Raw genomic sequence first — 16010 nt, forward strand, 5'->3', positions numbered from 1 at the left:
GGTGGAGCCATGGATATGAAGCAGTGACCATATGGCTAACATGAACTTGCGACTTTACCTGATTAATGTGAGTGCGTGTGTGCATGTATACTCCTTAAATATTTGGATGCACTTGTCTACCTACCTGCCTGCAGACTTTTTCCTTTATGAACTCACTGACTGTGAATGTGTGTCTCTTTCAGCATCTTGCCACCTGCGCTGGTGTGACAGTGTGTTCAGGCCCATTAAGCTAACAGGAGAAGCCCATCTAACATACGCTCTCCACAGTGCTAACTAACAGAAGAGACTGTTGCTAATTGCTTCCACTCCAGTCTAACTAATTGCAGTGAATAAAGATGATTAAAGGGGCTAAAAATAGCCAGAGGGGAGAGAGAATGGAAGTATTCTGTATTCTAACCCGCCCATTCTGACAAGATTCACATCAGCTTCATTAATGACGGATCAGCAGCTAGCTCCACACACTCGCATGCACGCGCAGACTCACAAATGTCAACGAATGAAGCTAACGAGGACTATACAGACACTTTGCATAAAGCAATTATCAGTTGTACGAGACTTCTCAATGGGAAAAGGATCCTGACTGTGCCTTTGTCAACTATTTTAACTACCCCCTGGCTAGCCAAAGAATTAAATGCAACATGACTTTTAGTTGTAAAATCAGTGAATGAGAAGCCTAAATTATGCAAAGATTTAACAATTCCTGCCAACCATATGCAGTATTATCACATGGGAATGTCACATTGCTATATGTTTTTTTTTTAAGTAATAATAATAAATACATGAGGACTGGACAATATTTAAAAAACACCAAAAGGCTCATTGACACATCCAGACTAATTCTGAAAGTATATCCAGAATCTTTTAAACAGCAATTCCGATTGAAAAACAATCTTGATGCAATTGTGCAACTGGAGCTAGTTTATACCAAGGTTGTAAAAAACACAAATCTAGATTTTATTTTATTCTTTTTGCAAAAGCATCACCCCTTTTCACAGGTGCAAATACATACAAACATTACTTACTTCTCACAACGAGGTTGACGTTCTTGCGTGCAGGGTTACCCACATTGTTGACTGCCGTGCAGTTGTAGAAGCCTGCATCCGCTGGTGTGACAGCTCTCAAAATCAGTGATTCTCCTCGAACTTGAGCACTGAGGGGAAGAGGGCCAGGGTAACGTGACCACGTCACAATGGGGAGAGGGAAACCTCCTGTGACCTCACAGGTTATGCGCACATCCTGGCCAGGATCCACCACCACTGTATCATTCACTGACAGTCGGATCATTGGTGGACCTGTGGGGCACAGACACACGGAAAGAAACAAACAGACGAACAAAAGTAGTTTAAATGGGAACAATACATGTTTTTTCAGCGAAAAAATTAAGTTGTGAACATTTCTATTATGAGCATTTTTAAGGTATGACTTTACTGTCTTTAAAAGTTTCTTCTGCCTGCAATTGTAATAGATAGTACGTATAAATATGTGCTTGTTTCAAGCTCACATTCGAGTTCAAGTTCACTTTATTTGGTCTTTTCAGCCATATTAAAATACACTGCAATGTAACTCTGTTTCACAGAGCCCAAGTGATGGGAAAAAATTGCAAAATGTAAAAGCACTCAAAACAAGATGGAGCAGTACAATAAAAGAGACAGTGCAAGGTCATAAAGTGCAACCAATAGCTGAGTTAAAGAATAATAAAATAGTGAAAGACATAAAAAGAATAGACGTGATACATGAAATGACATAAAACATTACCAACACCAGACTTAAAAATAGCAAGATAATCAACACATTAAAACATTACAGTTCCTGTATCTCAGTGTCTGTTTGCTGTCTGGGACTTAGCATGAGTCTTTGAATATATAGCTTTTCTCCGTACAAACTAATCAGTGTACCAAAGGTAATTCAGGTCCCTGTTCTGCTCTCATATCATCGCCTAGTCACTGCCTCCATTTCCTATGACTGACCTAACAGAAAAGTACAAGATGACCCGTAATGCTACTGCAAAAGAGGATGAAAAATGCTGTTGGCACAGAAAGAAATCAATTGGACCCCAGCATGTTCCAAAGGGGAAAAAAAGTGGCAGAGGAGTGAGGATAGGGACACATACTACACGACGGGGAAAAACGAAGTGTAAAAGAGTAAAAGACAACAGAGTAAAAGCTGGGGCCAAAGTTGAAGAGGGGACAATATGAAAAATGTGATATTAACCACCTACAATGATGTTTGGAGACGTACATCCAAAGCGACAGTGAAAACCGCGTAACGCACGTTGTGGTTTCCACATGCTATTTAGAACGCTGCCTGCACAAATATCAAATGGAAACATTAAGGCAAAGTTTAAATGGCATATCCTATACCACTTTTTCATTTATTTTGTTTCATATTTATTTGATATTTTCAAATCAGTTGCAATAAACATATATTTTTTAAATTCAGCTATTCAGGCGGTTGCAAGCAGGTCAAAGTTGGGAATTTAGAGTTATATAAAACCAGTAAATGGATATTTACTCAATTTTGTGTACATAACAATTTTGGCTTCCTGTGTTGTTTAGTTTAAAAGGAGTCTCTGTCTTATTTGGAGCATCAAATATGGATTCTTTTACAGTTCACGTTCAAAACACGTTTCATTATATATTCTAGTTCAGTGTAAACCTAAGCAGTCTAAGCAGCAGACTCAAATGGCTCTAGCAGGCTGCAATAGTATTTGCAACATCTTGTAATAGTTTTTTGCATATCTTGCCACAAGGTGTAGATGGGGTGACAGGAGGTTAACATTGAGAGAAATTAGCTTGTGACCAAAATGTCACCCATTTAAATCCTTCAAGTTGCCGCAGAAATCTTTTTGGTACACTAGAATAGAAAGGTTTTCACCTCCCTCATCAACTAGAGTAAAAACAGCCTGGGGCGAAGCAGTCAAACCACAGTTTCTTTACTGGAGCTGCTCAGTGGTCACAAGTCACTAATCTTTGGTTGTTACAGTACGGCTCTCTGGCTGGAAATCATCTGTGTAACTCTCCCTTAAACTATCTGGCTAAGTGAATGCTTAAAAAGAAAAAAAAAAGATTTAACTGGTTTTTCACATACAAACATACAACAAGTTGATGACTTTTATATACTTTTTTACTATATGGAGACATAAAATTAAAAGTAAACAATGTTTGATCTTAATATATATTTTTTGCAATAACTAATTAGCACACTGGTGAATGATGAGTGATGAAAGAGGCTTAGAGGTTTTTAAGGTATAGAGGTTTTACTGAATCCACAATAGTATGGGTTTAATTATAAGCAGCAATATGTGCAATCTGTCATCTCCGAAAAACACCACTAGTAATACTTCAAAAAGGTCCTTGAAAAACTGAAAGGGCTTTGACAATGTATCACTCTTCCACTACTTAAAAAAAAGAAAAAAGAAAAGTATTCATCTGTAGAAATCAAGCTGTCCTTTGTTGGAGTTCACTTATGAACGTGGACATTTAAAAAGAGGCATCTTTATCATCTTTAACCCATATTTTTCTAGTTACTTTTCTTTGTATTTTGTCTCACATACCATTGTAATTGTGGGTCCTGATCAAGACAAAGCCATGACAGAATTTGTTGTATAGTGCGTATTCATATCATTTATGACGATCATTTATGATTTATTTTTCGTTCATGTATTTTTGTGGGACTAAAAGAACTGTATGCTATGAAAAAATATGTTCAAGCTGAAAAACTATGTTCAAGCTATTCAATATAAATATATTTAATAATCGACCTGTCTGTCTATTGACTCATAATTGATTTAAGAATTCTCCAGCCATAATTTTAAATGGGCTCTGGAGGACAAGGAGAATTTAGGCTTTTATCAACCTGAGACTGTTAATCCTCAGTAAGAGACCAACCAATAGGGTACAGGAAGCAATTCATTCTAATAGACTTTATGCACTACATCCTCTCATCTAATCTCTCTCTCATTTTTTTATTTATTTTTTTATTTTTTAGCAGATTGCAATCGGCGTAATGAAAGTGGTGCAGAGCTTTAACAAACAAGTTTACAGGTGCATGTTTCTGCTAATACAAGAATGTGCACAGAGCTCTACACACAAACGCAAACATTCTTCCACTCTAATGGGTAACAAAAATGTGCAAGCAAGCACACATACGTACACACACACACACGCACACACGCACGCACTAATGGGATATCTCTTTAGCTAACCTCACTAGTGATGGCTCCGAAGCTGACAAGAAATTTCACTGGTGTAACAGCTGCAATCAGCACATAAATAGCACTGTCTACTCCCATTGTATCAAATCACAGCACTAGGAAAGTAAACCCCTGTGGGCCTGCAAACCCTTCTAAGCATTGAACAAACCTCAATGGAAGCTTTCACGCTTGGTTATGTGCCTGTTTGTTTAATTAATTTACAGTGAAATAAATTTTTTTGGAGATGCAATGTAGAAAAGCCCTACTGTAAGTCTGAGCTGTCTGCACGTTTCTCCAGGTAGGGTTTGTACATAGTAGGTTAGGTTAATAGATATGTTTTAACTATGTATGTCCTAAGTCAGGTAGACCAGAGACTGGGTTTAAATAAAACAGTGGGTCTATACGGTAGCTCTATAAGGTACATGTTAAGAGTTTCTTCCTGCTCTGTTGTTACCCCAATGTCCCACAGCCTTTAAAGAGTTAAGACATCAACCAGAATATATATAGGACTGAACCCATCCAAAGACGACTGTTGGTGATTTATTCTGTCTGGGTGTAAAAATCACTTAAATCCATCAATCTATCAATCCATCCATTTAACCTCTTTTTCAATTCAAGGGCCTGAGTCTATCCGAGGTTTAATGGGCCGAGAGCTGGGGTACACAATAGACAGGTTATCAGTCCATCACAGTGCCATTCAATCCAGTGATGGTATAACAATTATAACATTTATCCATCTACATTGCAAAGTTATTTCTGCTTAAGGTCTAGCCTATTCACTTTTTAATCTCAGTTCACAACATTTTCTGCAGACTGTTGATGGGATCTATCATTAATTTGCAAAACAAATAAACAAACTAATTAAATATTTAAGCTACAGGAAAAAAAATGGAGAGAAAATCTGAGAAGACGAAGAAAAGTGAGAGTTAGGCAATGGGGAGGAACAGAGGATTTGAGAATTATAGCTTCAATTTCCTGGGGATGCGTGGGTGACGGTAACGGAGGGATCAGCCAATGCTCTTCCCAAAGTAATGGGATTTATGTGCAGCACAGTGGTTTACAACCAGGTAACAAATGCCTCTCTTTTCCATGCACACACTTCGACTTCCTCTCTTCCTTTAACTCTCTGTCAGTTTGTCATCTCCGTATCTTCAGTATTCTCTCTTTTCACGTCTTCGCATCTCTGTCATACCTCGGCCTCAGACTTCCATCCTGCATTTTTTTAAAAACCCTATGGTTTGCTTTCTCTCTCACCGTCATCCCGTGTAACCTGTTTGAGATTTAATTTGTCTCTAAGGTAAAGGCAGAGGGGTTATTGGGGGGAAATTGGCTGGAAATAAAAGCTTAAAGGTTTGGAGAGAGGTGTAAGCTGACAAGAGCTGTATGTTTGTGTATTGTACTCAGGAACAGCGCTTGTCACTATCGCAGAGTTAGTCAGAAATATGGCGGGATAGCAGGCTGGCCAATGGGTTTGGAGATCAAGTAGCAATCAACACTTTTTTGCTGATCATTGGTGGTAATATGAGTAAAAGTTTAGGGTGTGATTGTAAAATGAAGGGTTGCAAAGAAAGGCTCGGTCTTGGAATATGCTGTTTATTTAAAGCTAATATAAAGTTTATTCAATTTCAATTCAGTTCAACTCAGTTTTATTTATATTATATCAGATCACAACAATGGTCATCAAAGATGGACAATTAAAGACATCCGTTTAAATAATATAATTTTAAACTATTTTAACCGTTGCAAAGCTACCGTGAGCCTCGAGTGATGAAAAAGAAGACAATTAAAATTGAATTTATATAAGAAGGAAATGAAGAAAATGAATATTTAATTTCAACTGCAGTTTTCAATCAAAAAAAGACAGCCGTTGTCACTTTGAAGTCAAGTGTTTCTCAACAAAGCGTTTTGAAATATTTAATTGTAAGCCACAGACAAAATATTCTGACACAGCTGAATCCAATATAGAAATGCAAATATCCTAAAATATCCCAAATGCAATTTTTGTGTTGCTCATGGGTAAAAAAGTGTGAAAAAGTGCAATGCAAACTGTCCCCAAAAAAGACCGTATTCAAAATTCCTTGGATTTCTAAAGCTATATATTTTTTTAACTCTAAGGTTCAAATTCAGAGAAAATTCTCAGACTCTTAAAGCCCCGACCAATGACTTCACAAAAAATGATCAAGGCAGCCTTGAGAGCAAATCGATTCTTGCCTGTGGTGTGGCTGTACATATCCCCACAGTGATCCCCTAACTAGAGTGGATTTGAGGGTGATGAAGAAATGTCAGAGAAATTTATGAACTGAATGGTGAAATGTTTTACGTGGGGGTACACCATGCAGCCCGGACATACCATTCAATAAATTTTTATATTTCTATATAAATAATACAATTAAAAAAGTAAATATAATGGATGCACAAGCATCAGTTTTAAAACAATATTTTGCTTTTTAAATTCTGTTTAAATATATGTCTGGTCTCTCCCTTTCACATAACCCTTTCCTGGCATGGATTATAGCCTTACATAAAACTGACTGCACAGGTGCAATAAAATGTCCTACCAGAGGTTTTAGTGTAGTGAGGATTATTGCAGATTGCCCATTGATCTTCAACTTTTCAAGGGGGAATTCATTTGCAGTAGGATTAGCCTCCTATTGATAATAATAATATATATCGTGCAATTGTACAACTGCCATATTATCTTGAAGGTATAGTGTGGTATGTGTTATAATAATCAATAAAACACTAAATAAACTCGCACGTACAAATTAAATTCTCCCAATTTTTGTGTATGTGTCCTTGTTTCTTGTTGTTTGTTTTTTTCCCCATAAAATGTGTTCCATTTATGTCATTGTAGCAGGAGGAAAAATCTTCAAAAAAAATCTACATTGACACCAGGAGCTACATAATAAGTGGAGTTTCTAACTTAATCAAAGGCACACAGTAAGAACTTGTCAGAAGTCTGTGATCTATATTAACTGTAAATTATTTAACAAACCTGACAATTTGTGAAAGAAATTTCTACTTTTCAATTTCTTTTTTCCCCTTTGTGTATAGAAGAAGAGTTTCAGTTTTTCCATTTCATTTCAATTCAGTGTTATTTGAATAGTGCCAAATCACAAGAACACACACACACACATACTTGCAGGTGCCACTATTACAGAATATTTCAGGTCAGATTAAAAAATTTTTCTATGACAGAAGTTATTCACTTCGAATGAACTTTGTTAAACAAATTGGCCTGCCCTCTTTCTTTTTGTTTAATATAGACATAAAACGATGAGAAGATATGAAGAGAAAATTACTTTAAAACTTTTAAAATAGGGAGCAGGAGGTTATAAAGAGATTAGTTGATTTATGGGTTTTGACACATATATTCTCTCATGCATGTTTTCCCAATTTTTAAACATGCAGTGTATTACTTATACTAGAGTATTTTTCACTCATGGTGAAGACCATCTAAGTTACTCAATGCCACACATGCGGTTCATGTTCCATTACCCCCTAAACCCTTGTACGCTACCACTTTAAATAACATGACAAGCTTACAGAGTATGCCCCCATGTTCTTCTTTATGAGAGGCAAGGGAAGAGGATTTGGTCTCTGATGACGGTTACTAGAGGGCAGAAGCCAGTACTAAAATCCCAGGGTAGGATTATAATATAAAAATCAATCATTCCCCTTGTCCCAGTGCGGTGAATCAGCAGTAATCGTGTGACCTAGTTGGATGTATCTAATCTAAGCGGTGAGTGGTACACAAGGACAAACAAGGGGTTCAGTGAGGAAAAGCAAAATATGCTCATTAAACGAATATTACAGAAGATTAAAAAGCAACTCGCTGACTGCTTTTGTCTTTTACAATCTCTCTATTTCCATCTTTGTGTCCATCTGTTTATACCTCTCCCTCCCTTTGCCCCCTGTGTATTTCTCTGTTCTTTGTGTCATTTTCTTTGTTTCTGCATCTGTCACTTTATTTATTTCAGTTTTATACTTCTATTCATTTTTGGAGATCTGAGTCTACAGATGTAATTTTCTGAGAGAATGTTTACACCCGTGAAAGGAAATGTTTGTTTTCTTTTGAGATCAAGTCTAAGTTTTATTCTTATTTTTGTTTAAAGTATCAAAATATGTGCTATAAAATTTGAGACCTGAAATTTGCTTTTGTTTTTCCATTACTACATGTATTCATGGCATGCCTTTAGGTAGTATTAATAATTTAGATGATTTAGGAGCATCTTAAGTAGGGATGGGTACCGGTATCGTTCTGACATAAACGATAGTAACCAGACCGAAAAGCAGCGCACATTTCGGTGCTTTATTTCCCTGAGATGTCATACACTTTGGATTCCAGCCAATCATTTTACCTTTGGAAGCGTAGTAGGCGGGCCCAGGTACCTACGTTCTTTTAGAGCAGAGCTACAGATTAAAAATGCCCAAGGCGAAGCGGTCAAACGTCTGGTTGTACTTCACAGCAAAATATGCAAACTCAGCAGCCTGCAACAAGTGCTTTAAGCTGATACTGTGATACTGCGCAAAGGAGATAACACCTCAAATCTGAAGAAACACCTGGCGACGTATAGCATTTTGTTAAAAGCCGAGAAATGTGCCGTATTTGATAGCTTGCTGCGAGACCTCACACCGAGCACATCTACTGCGTGTGTGGTGCCTGTTATCGGACGCGGAGTTAGCAACATCCCCCAAAAACCCGAAGATTAGAGTCCTGGCCCCTAGCCCTGCCAGTGTAGCAGAAATGATGACGGATGATGATGGCAGCAGCAGCCGTTCTTCTCTGCGTGAGTAGCTTAATGTTGTTCGTGTGTAATTTACGTTGAGTAGGCTAACCACGTTATTACATTAACGCATGTAAGGTGAACTAGCAAACACCATCATAGCTACATGCGGCTGTCTTCTTGTTTGATGGCAGATACTCCCTTCACCCTGGCCAAAAAGGCTAAAATGACCAAAGAAAAAGAGGGAAACAGCTAAACTGAGAGGTTTTTGGACAAAGTTGGTGTTTTTTCCATTGTTTAAGCACTGCTTCCAGCCAAGAGTGATACCATAAATCCCCTATAGCTGCAGAAAAGGCTAAAATTGTTATCCTTTTACAAAAAAACAGCTGAACATGAGAGGTTTTTGGACAAAGTTGGTGTTCTCCATTCTTTAAGCACTGGTTCGAGCACCATTTAAGCACCGGCACCGTTTCAAAAGTACCGGTTTGGTACTGGTATCGGATAAAACCTAAACGATACCCATCCCTAATCTTAAGTGTGTTTATGTGAGTATTTCAAAATGGTGCAGAAGTCTAAGGTATATAAACTTGTTAATGCAGTTAATCTGGAGTTGTTTTAGGAAATGCAATTCTCTCTATTCTTTATTTAAACAGTTTATCTCATTAGATATCTGTGCTCTGTTAGGGCAGGTTAGGAAGTGAAGAAAAGTGCACACTCAGACATAATCACACTTCATCCCTCTCCCCTTAACCACATTTCTTTCCTCTTTCTTTTGTAACCACAGACATGTGCACACAAAGAAACACATACACACACTAAGCGGTGTGTGCTTTCGATCAGTCTGTGAGGCTGCGAGGTCCAGACAGATTGGCTGCTTTGGCAAGCTTCTGAGCCCTGATGCCAGGGCCAGGCAGGCGTTTATTGCTGTGTTTGCTGTGTGTGTCTTTGTGTGTGTGTTGAGTGCGCTGTGGGAATACAATTGATCTTAGCCACAGGAGCCCAAGAGGGGAGCAGAAGAAGGCTGGGGCAATGGTCGTGAAGAACCCCTATTTCACACAGCGGGAGCATGAAGACCTGTTTGTTTTCCTTCCCTACTTGTTGATTTTAACACTGGTAAATTGTTCATGTTTGGTTGCCATGTCCTTTTGGTCATTGTCTATTAAAAGTGTGTTTTCTATATTCTTAAAAGAAAACATTGTGTTATAAGTGTTGTCTGCTCTAATTAATTGGGTGTCTCTGAGCTACAGCTGATTTACCTAATACTGAATTATTAGTATTAATTATTAACTATTAGTTTTTCTGAAATATTTCAGTAAGCTGTGTCCATCTGTTTTATTTTTAATTCAGTTAGTTTTTTGGTTGTTTCGTCCTCGTGTCTCTTTTTCTTTCCTTTTTTTTTTATAACAACAGAGGTGCCAAATTCTGTTTATTTTCTTCCTAACTTTGACACAGTTTCTTCTCTTTGACTTCTTGTATCTTTCCCACCTTTAGCACACTTTAGAAGACTCCTGGGAAACTTTTATCTCAAAAGAGGCCTTATTTTTCACTGGATAACATCTTCAGTTCAAAACCTGTAAATATATTTTAAAAGTGTCACAAAACCTTGTGCTCATCATAAAAAAATATACTCTATAGTGTTGCTGATATATACTGTATACTGTTATTGCCAGTGAAAAGTAGCACAGTCTCACAGGAAAGTGTGAAATAGCTGATCTATTGTAGAAATTTATAATTTTTAATAATAAAGGCTGTAAACTTGCAAGATGCCTATTTCTGGGGGGCAAATAACAGCGGTGGGAACATAGCAAAATGGAAAATGAAGTTAATGTGATCTACACTGGGAAAGGTAATTATGTCCTTTTGCATATTTTACATATTTTTCATTTGTCTGCACGGCTTCCTTCCAAGTACTCTGTTTTCCTTCCACAGTCCAAAGACATGCAGTGGCCATAAGTGAGAACGTGAGTGTGAATGGTTGTATACCTCTGTGTTAGCCCTGTGACAGACTGGTCACCAGTACAGGGCGTATCTCACCTATTGTCCTATGAGTAAGTAGAAGGATGGATGGATACAAAGTGCAGGACAACTTTTCACCAGGACTCAAGGTAAAAATGTACTGTGTCCTAATGTTGTGCTGCAATACTGTAGTGTTTAATTGCTATATATCTTCATACATTACACTTATACTTGTAAAAATTTGCACTACAAATAAAACAATTTTTACAATCACTGTATGTGCTTCTTGAGAAAAAACACCGCATTCCAGTCTTTGGTTGCATATATAACCCTCTGATGTGTTTACTAGCAGTATGACATACTTGACATACTGCAGTACTAAACAGTTTGTCGAGGGAATATTGATATTTTTGGAGTTTTAAACTCATGTTTAGCTTTTAAGGCTCCATGTTTATTCAACAGCCTGCTTTCAACTAAAATTGCAATTCACTAATTAAAATTAATTAAATAAAATTAGCGTAAACTTATGAGAGTAAACGCTCAGTGAGAGAAAGACAGAACCTTGTAGGGTTTTAAAACACTCATGTTTTATTAAATCTCACAAGGACCTTCTTGTCAAATAAATTAAATCTAATTACTGAAAGGAAATAAATATAACTGAATAATGGGCTTCAAAAAAAAAATTCAAACACTTAATTGTCAAGCAATCTAGGCTAGCCGACATTTAGAAAATTAAGTTAGAAGAGGTGGAAGAGGAGAAAATAAACACAATAGGAAAAAAAATCATTTAAAAAATACAGCCCAGACAGGCATGGCCCTCTCCCTTGTGGAATACCATACTGACAGTAACAAACCTGACAGGGTTGTCAATGGCAACAATGTTGTTGTAAGTAACAGAGTTGCCAGGCGATGGCGTGGAGATGGACAGAGCGGTGCAAAGTGAATTGGAGATAACAGGGAGTGTGACAACTGAATTACAGCTGACGGCCCTGAGATGAGCTCTCAGCAACCGTACAACAAGACAGATAGACAATATCCTACACTGGGAGGCAGGCAGGAAGATAGAACGAGACCGTATTTCAGTGGAAAGTCAAAAGCAAGAGGGGGGAAAAAAACTCACTATGAGAAAAGAAGACAGAGGGAGAGATCATACAGGAAGTGAGAAAACAAGAGGAAGAAGAAAGGAATCCTATTTCCTGAACAAGTAAAGATAGGAGACACTTTAACAATGAGAGAAAGACAGAACTAGAGATTCCTGCACAATCACAGAGCAAACATGATCAGAATAGTCAGATAAGATGGAATTATTAGAGGATTTCTGTACATCGACAGAAATAAAACATCTTGGCTTTGTAAAGTTGTAAACAGTTGTGGTCAGAAATGTATATACATTCATCATGGACATAATTATCTTGGTAATTCTGGGTTTTTTGATAAAGATTTCTTTAAACAGTTCTTTTTCCAAGTTGAAATGACTGTACCACATACATCTTTACTGAATGTGAAGAACAAGAATTATGTGCACAAGTCTGAAATTATTTGAGATTTTCTCTAATCCCCACAGGGTCACACAAGTATACATATAGGCTCAAATGTATAAATGCACTCACTTAAATCTCTTAATAAGCGGCGCTAATGGTTCTACACTTTGTTTTGACTTGACTAGTCCATGGCTTTTTCATTTCTCATGATCATGATTGATCAAAACAGTCAGGCTTTTTTTCCCAACTAAATTCCCAACACAAAAAATTTACTTATTGGATTTGCCACTACATAGGAAATACAAAATACAGGAAATAAATACAGTTCTCATGTTTTTTGTTTTGTTCTTCTTGAAGCCCAAACACATATTTTGGGTTTAAACTGTAAAAGTTTATTGGTTATTTTCTTTTACCCCGTCCCAAATTTGTGGTTTTTCACAATTCCTGGGTGTTCTAGGAATGTATCACCCGCAAATTCTGTGAACTGTAATGATAATGAAACACAAATTTAAAAAACTTACTTGTAGCATTTGTCAGCCTGAAGGTGACTGACTTGTCTTTGATGTTACACACATTGCGGACTGACACCTGACAGGTATAATCAGCAAAGTCCTTGGGTCTGAGATTCTTCAGCTTCAGCACCTTGGTCTCACCCTGAATATGAGAAACAGGACATCATAAAACATCATGTTGGATTATTGTGCTGTAAAAAGAATCATCTGAGAATTAATCACATTAACATTAATATAAACATAATAAACAAAAATCATATTTTCATCGTAATCCATAAACCTGAAAACCCAGAGCGTTTATTTCAGTCTCTTTTAAACTGGGCTGTAATCTTGTGCAAAAGTCTTTAATATGCTGAACCGGGTTAAATACAAACTGAGAGAAGCTCAAATATTAACATAGATACATGCACACACGCATCCTGCCCTTGTATATTGCAAGCTCTGGTTACCAAGTGAAGCATTTCAAATATTCATTCATTGTCATTTGATTGGTAAATTCCAAATATCTTTCACATGCAACCATCGGGAAAATGAAACTGATCTGGTTCAAAAATAAAAACTAAATCTGTTCATCTTCTCTCTATTTCTGAAAGCATGCTACTTGCAATCTCAGCAGTGTGCTCGCTTCTTCTCGTGTAGACATACACACACTGACTTGGACACACAAAAGCAGTCACACATCTCTTAACATCACTGATGATTTTCAGATCAAGGCTTTGAGTCTGATACAGTAGGCAGTGTCTTAGGCAGCCCTGAGAAGAGCTTTGCTGGCTGGTTAATTGAACTCCAGGGGCTCTGCTTTGTTGCTGACTGGTACTTTGATAAGTGAAGAAAATGGGAACAGTTGTACTAACTGAACAATTGTGTGCTCAGCCTGGGGATGAAGCTTGGGGACTGTTTATTTGGCAGTTTTTTCAGCTGGATATTGCTGGGTAAATGAACAAGTAACTGACTGTTCAACTTGATGGCCAGTTCATTTTAACCTAATTAAAAGCATGCTTGTCTTAATGTTGATAGAAAGGAAGAAAAACAATCTCATAATGCTACTATGAACAACAATGCAAAAATGTGTTTGCTAAGGCATTCCAGTGTACCTACCATGTTCTAGGCTTCCTGACATAGTATATTTCTAGAGTTTTTGGGATATGTTTGCATAGAGTGATTAATGAAAATTTTAGTCATTAAAAAGGGCCACGTTATTAAAGTTAATTGAACCTATTATGCCTGGCCCATGGTAATTTTTTGTTGTTTTACTTGGATTTAGTAGCTTATAGTATTTTCACAGTAATTACTTCAGTAATGTTTATGCAAAATAGGTCTATCCGACTACCACAGAGAAACCACAGCAACACATAGTGCAGCTGATAATGTGTATTATCAGCTGCAACTGTCTAGTTTAATCAAGTCAATATTAGTTGCATGAAATAGTGAAAGAGATTAATAAGAGATATATTGTTTTGAAAGTTTGAAACTAAATCTGCTTCAAATTATGAAGTTATGTTTCAGTTATGAATGAATGTCTCACATGAAACATTGAATATGGAGGATGCATATTTCCTAAAAGTAAGTTAGACCTTCAACGGGTGAAGAGTCCAGTACTAGCATCCACAATATATTATTATGTATTTAAATATATATATTAAAATGTCTTTTTGTGATATAACCTGTAACTGCACAAAATAATATGACATAAAATTGTAGTTAGCCTTAGTTGTAATCTATGTAGAGGTAATACAGAGCATTAAAGGGTTTTTCCCACTTTGGAGTGTCACACTGACTTGAAAAGTAAGCGTAGTGTCACACACTGAATAATGTAATCAAAACAATGTTGCAGGTTACAATGAAATTATTGCTATCATAAAAATAAATCCATCTAAATGACATATCTTGCTAACTGTCTGATACATACAGCTCCACAGGTCACTGATAATACACATGGAATCAAATCATGTTAAACAGCCGTACAGATTCATTGCAAGTCCTTTAACGCCAAGTAAAACATGCATAGTTTCAGCAAATCCAAAGCTTATCAGTCTTGCCGTGGAGAATTACTGGATAATTGCTCTTCAGGGGAGAGGTTTAAGAAAGAGACAGTTCAATTCCTATGACAACCTTACATCAACGCTAATTCCACAACACTGTCTAAGTAAACATTGAATGTGAGACATATTCAATTAATAATCACGAGAGAATGAAATACGTTCAGCTGGGTGAGGCTTTGTCTTGATGGCAGAAAAGAACAGGGTTGAAATGGGAAGGTAAGGGCAGAAAGCAGGGAGCGACTCCACACCTGGCAGAGCGTTTGTGAGCTGTACGTGTTCATGTGTACCTGAGTGTAAAGAGGCTCATAAATGTCCACTCCATTGTCTTTGCTCTGCTCGATGAGCATATCCCCACGTTTCCAGATGAAGCGTGCGGGAGGGTTGGAGTTGACGGTGCAGCGCAGGAATACTGTCTTCTCTTGGTAGTAACTGCCGCGCACGTCGCTGATGGTCTGGTGTACTGTCAGAACTGGTATATCAAGATCTGCAAAATAGACGGTGAAGAAAACAGTAAAACTATGAAGACTTTGATAATGCTGCAGGGAGAAAATTGCACAATTAAGCTCCTACTCCATCACACGGGGAAATAAATAACCACAAAATACAGTTTTATAAAATCACAATCTCTTCACAGCCTTTGCAGTTAAAAATGCTTTTCATGGCTTTGAGGCTATTTTTTCAGGGGAAAACACTGGCAATAATTTGTAGCAGGGATGAGATCTGATATATGGAATAATACTTGTAAATAAAGCAAACAGTTCTAGTTTGTTGCCCACCCACATTGACCAAAGCTGTCCAAACAGTCACCTATTTATTTTACTTTCTAAGGAGCACAAATGTCCAAAGATTTCTGTGTTTACCACTTCCATCTCTTGCTGTGACTCTCGCACACTGCGCCTTCATATTTCTTTTCTGTCATTTTTTTAATCCCCCTTTCCCCCCCACTTGCTTCATTTTTCCTGGGCATTTCCTTCATGGAAGTGTCGTCTCCCTTTTCCTCCAGTGGATAGGATTTCAGCTGCTGTCACGAGCACAGAGGCTGCTCTCCCCTGGTTTCTGCCATCTCTACAAAACTCACTGCCACTTTCACTCCACATCAC

At 37.4% G+C, this 16010-nt stretch overlaps 1 protein-coding gene across 5 annotated transcripts in view; it reads right to left on the reverse strand.

The window, feature by feature from the left end:
- The window catches only part of LOC120720995 (MAM domain-containing glycosylphosphatidylinositol anchor protein 1), a 204205-nt gene that overhangs the window by 57826 nt on the left and 130369 nt on the right, over nucleotides 1–16010 (reverse strand). For all 5 annotated transcript variants that reach the window (XM_040010956.1, XM_040010955.1, XM_040010958.1 and 2 more), the window contains 3 exons: nucleotides 15198–15394; nucleotides 12878–13010; nucleotides 1023–1292 (listed from right to left, as the gene is read on the reverse strand). In XM_040010956.1, coding sequence (XP_039866890.1) covers nucleotides 1023–1292; nucleotides 12878–13010; nucleotides 15198–15394 — 600 coding nt within the window. The remainder of the gene's footprint in view (nucleotides 1–1022; nucleotides 1293–12877; nucleotides 13011–15197; nucleotides 15395–16010) is intronic.

This window comes from Simochromis diagramma, unplaced genomic scaffold, assembly GCF_900408965.1.
Source record: "Simochromis diagramma unplaced genomic scaffold, fSimDia1.1 OVJJ01000603.1, whole genome shotgun sequence".
NCBI lineage: Eukaryota > Metazoa > Chordata > Actinopteri > Cichliformes > Cichlidae > Simochromis > Simochromis diagramma.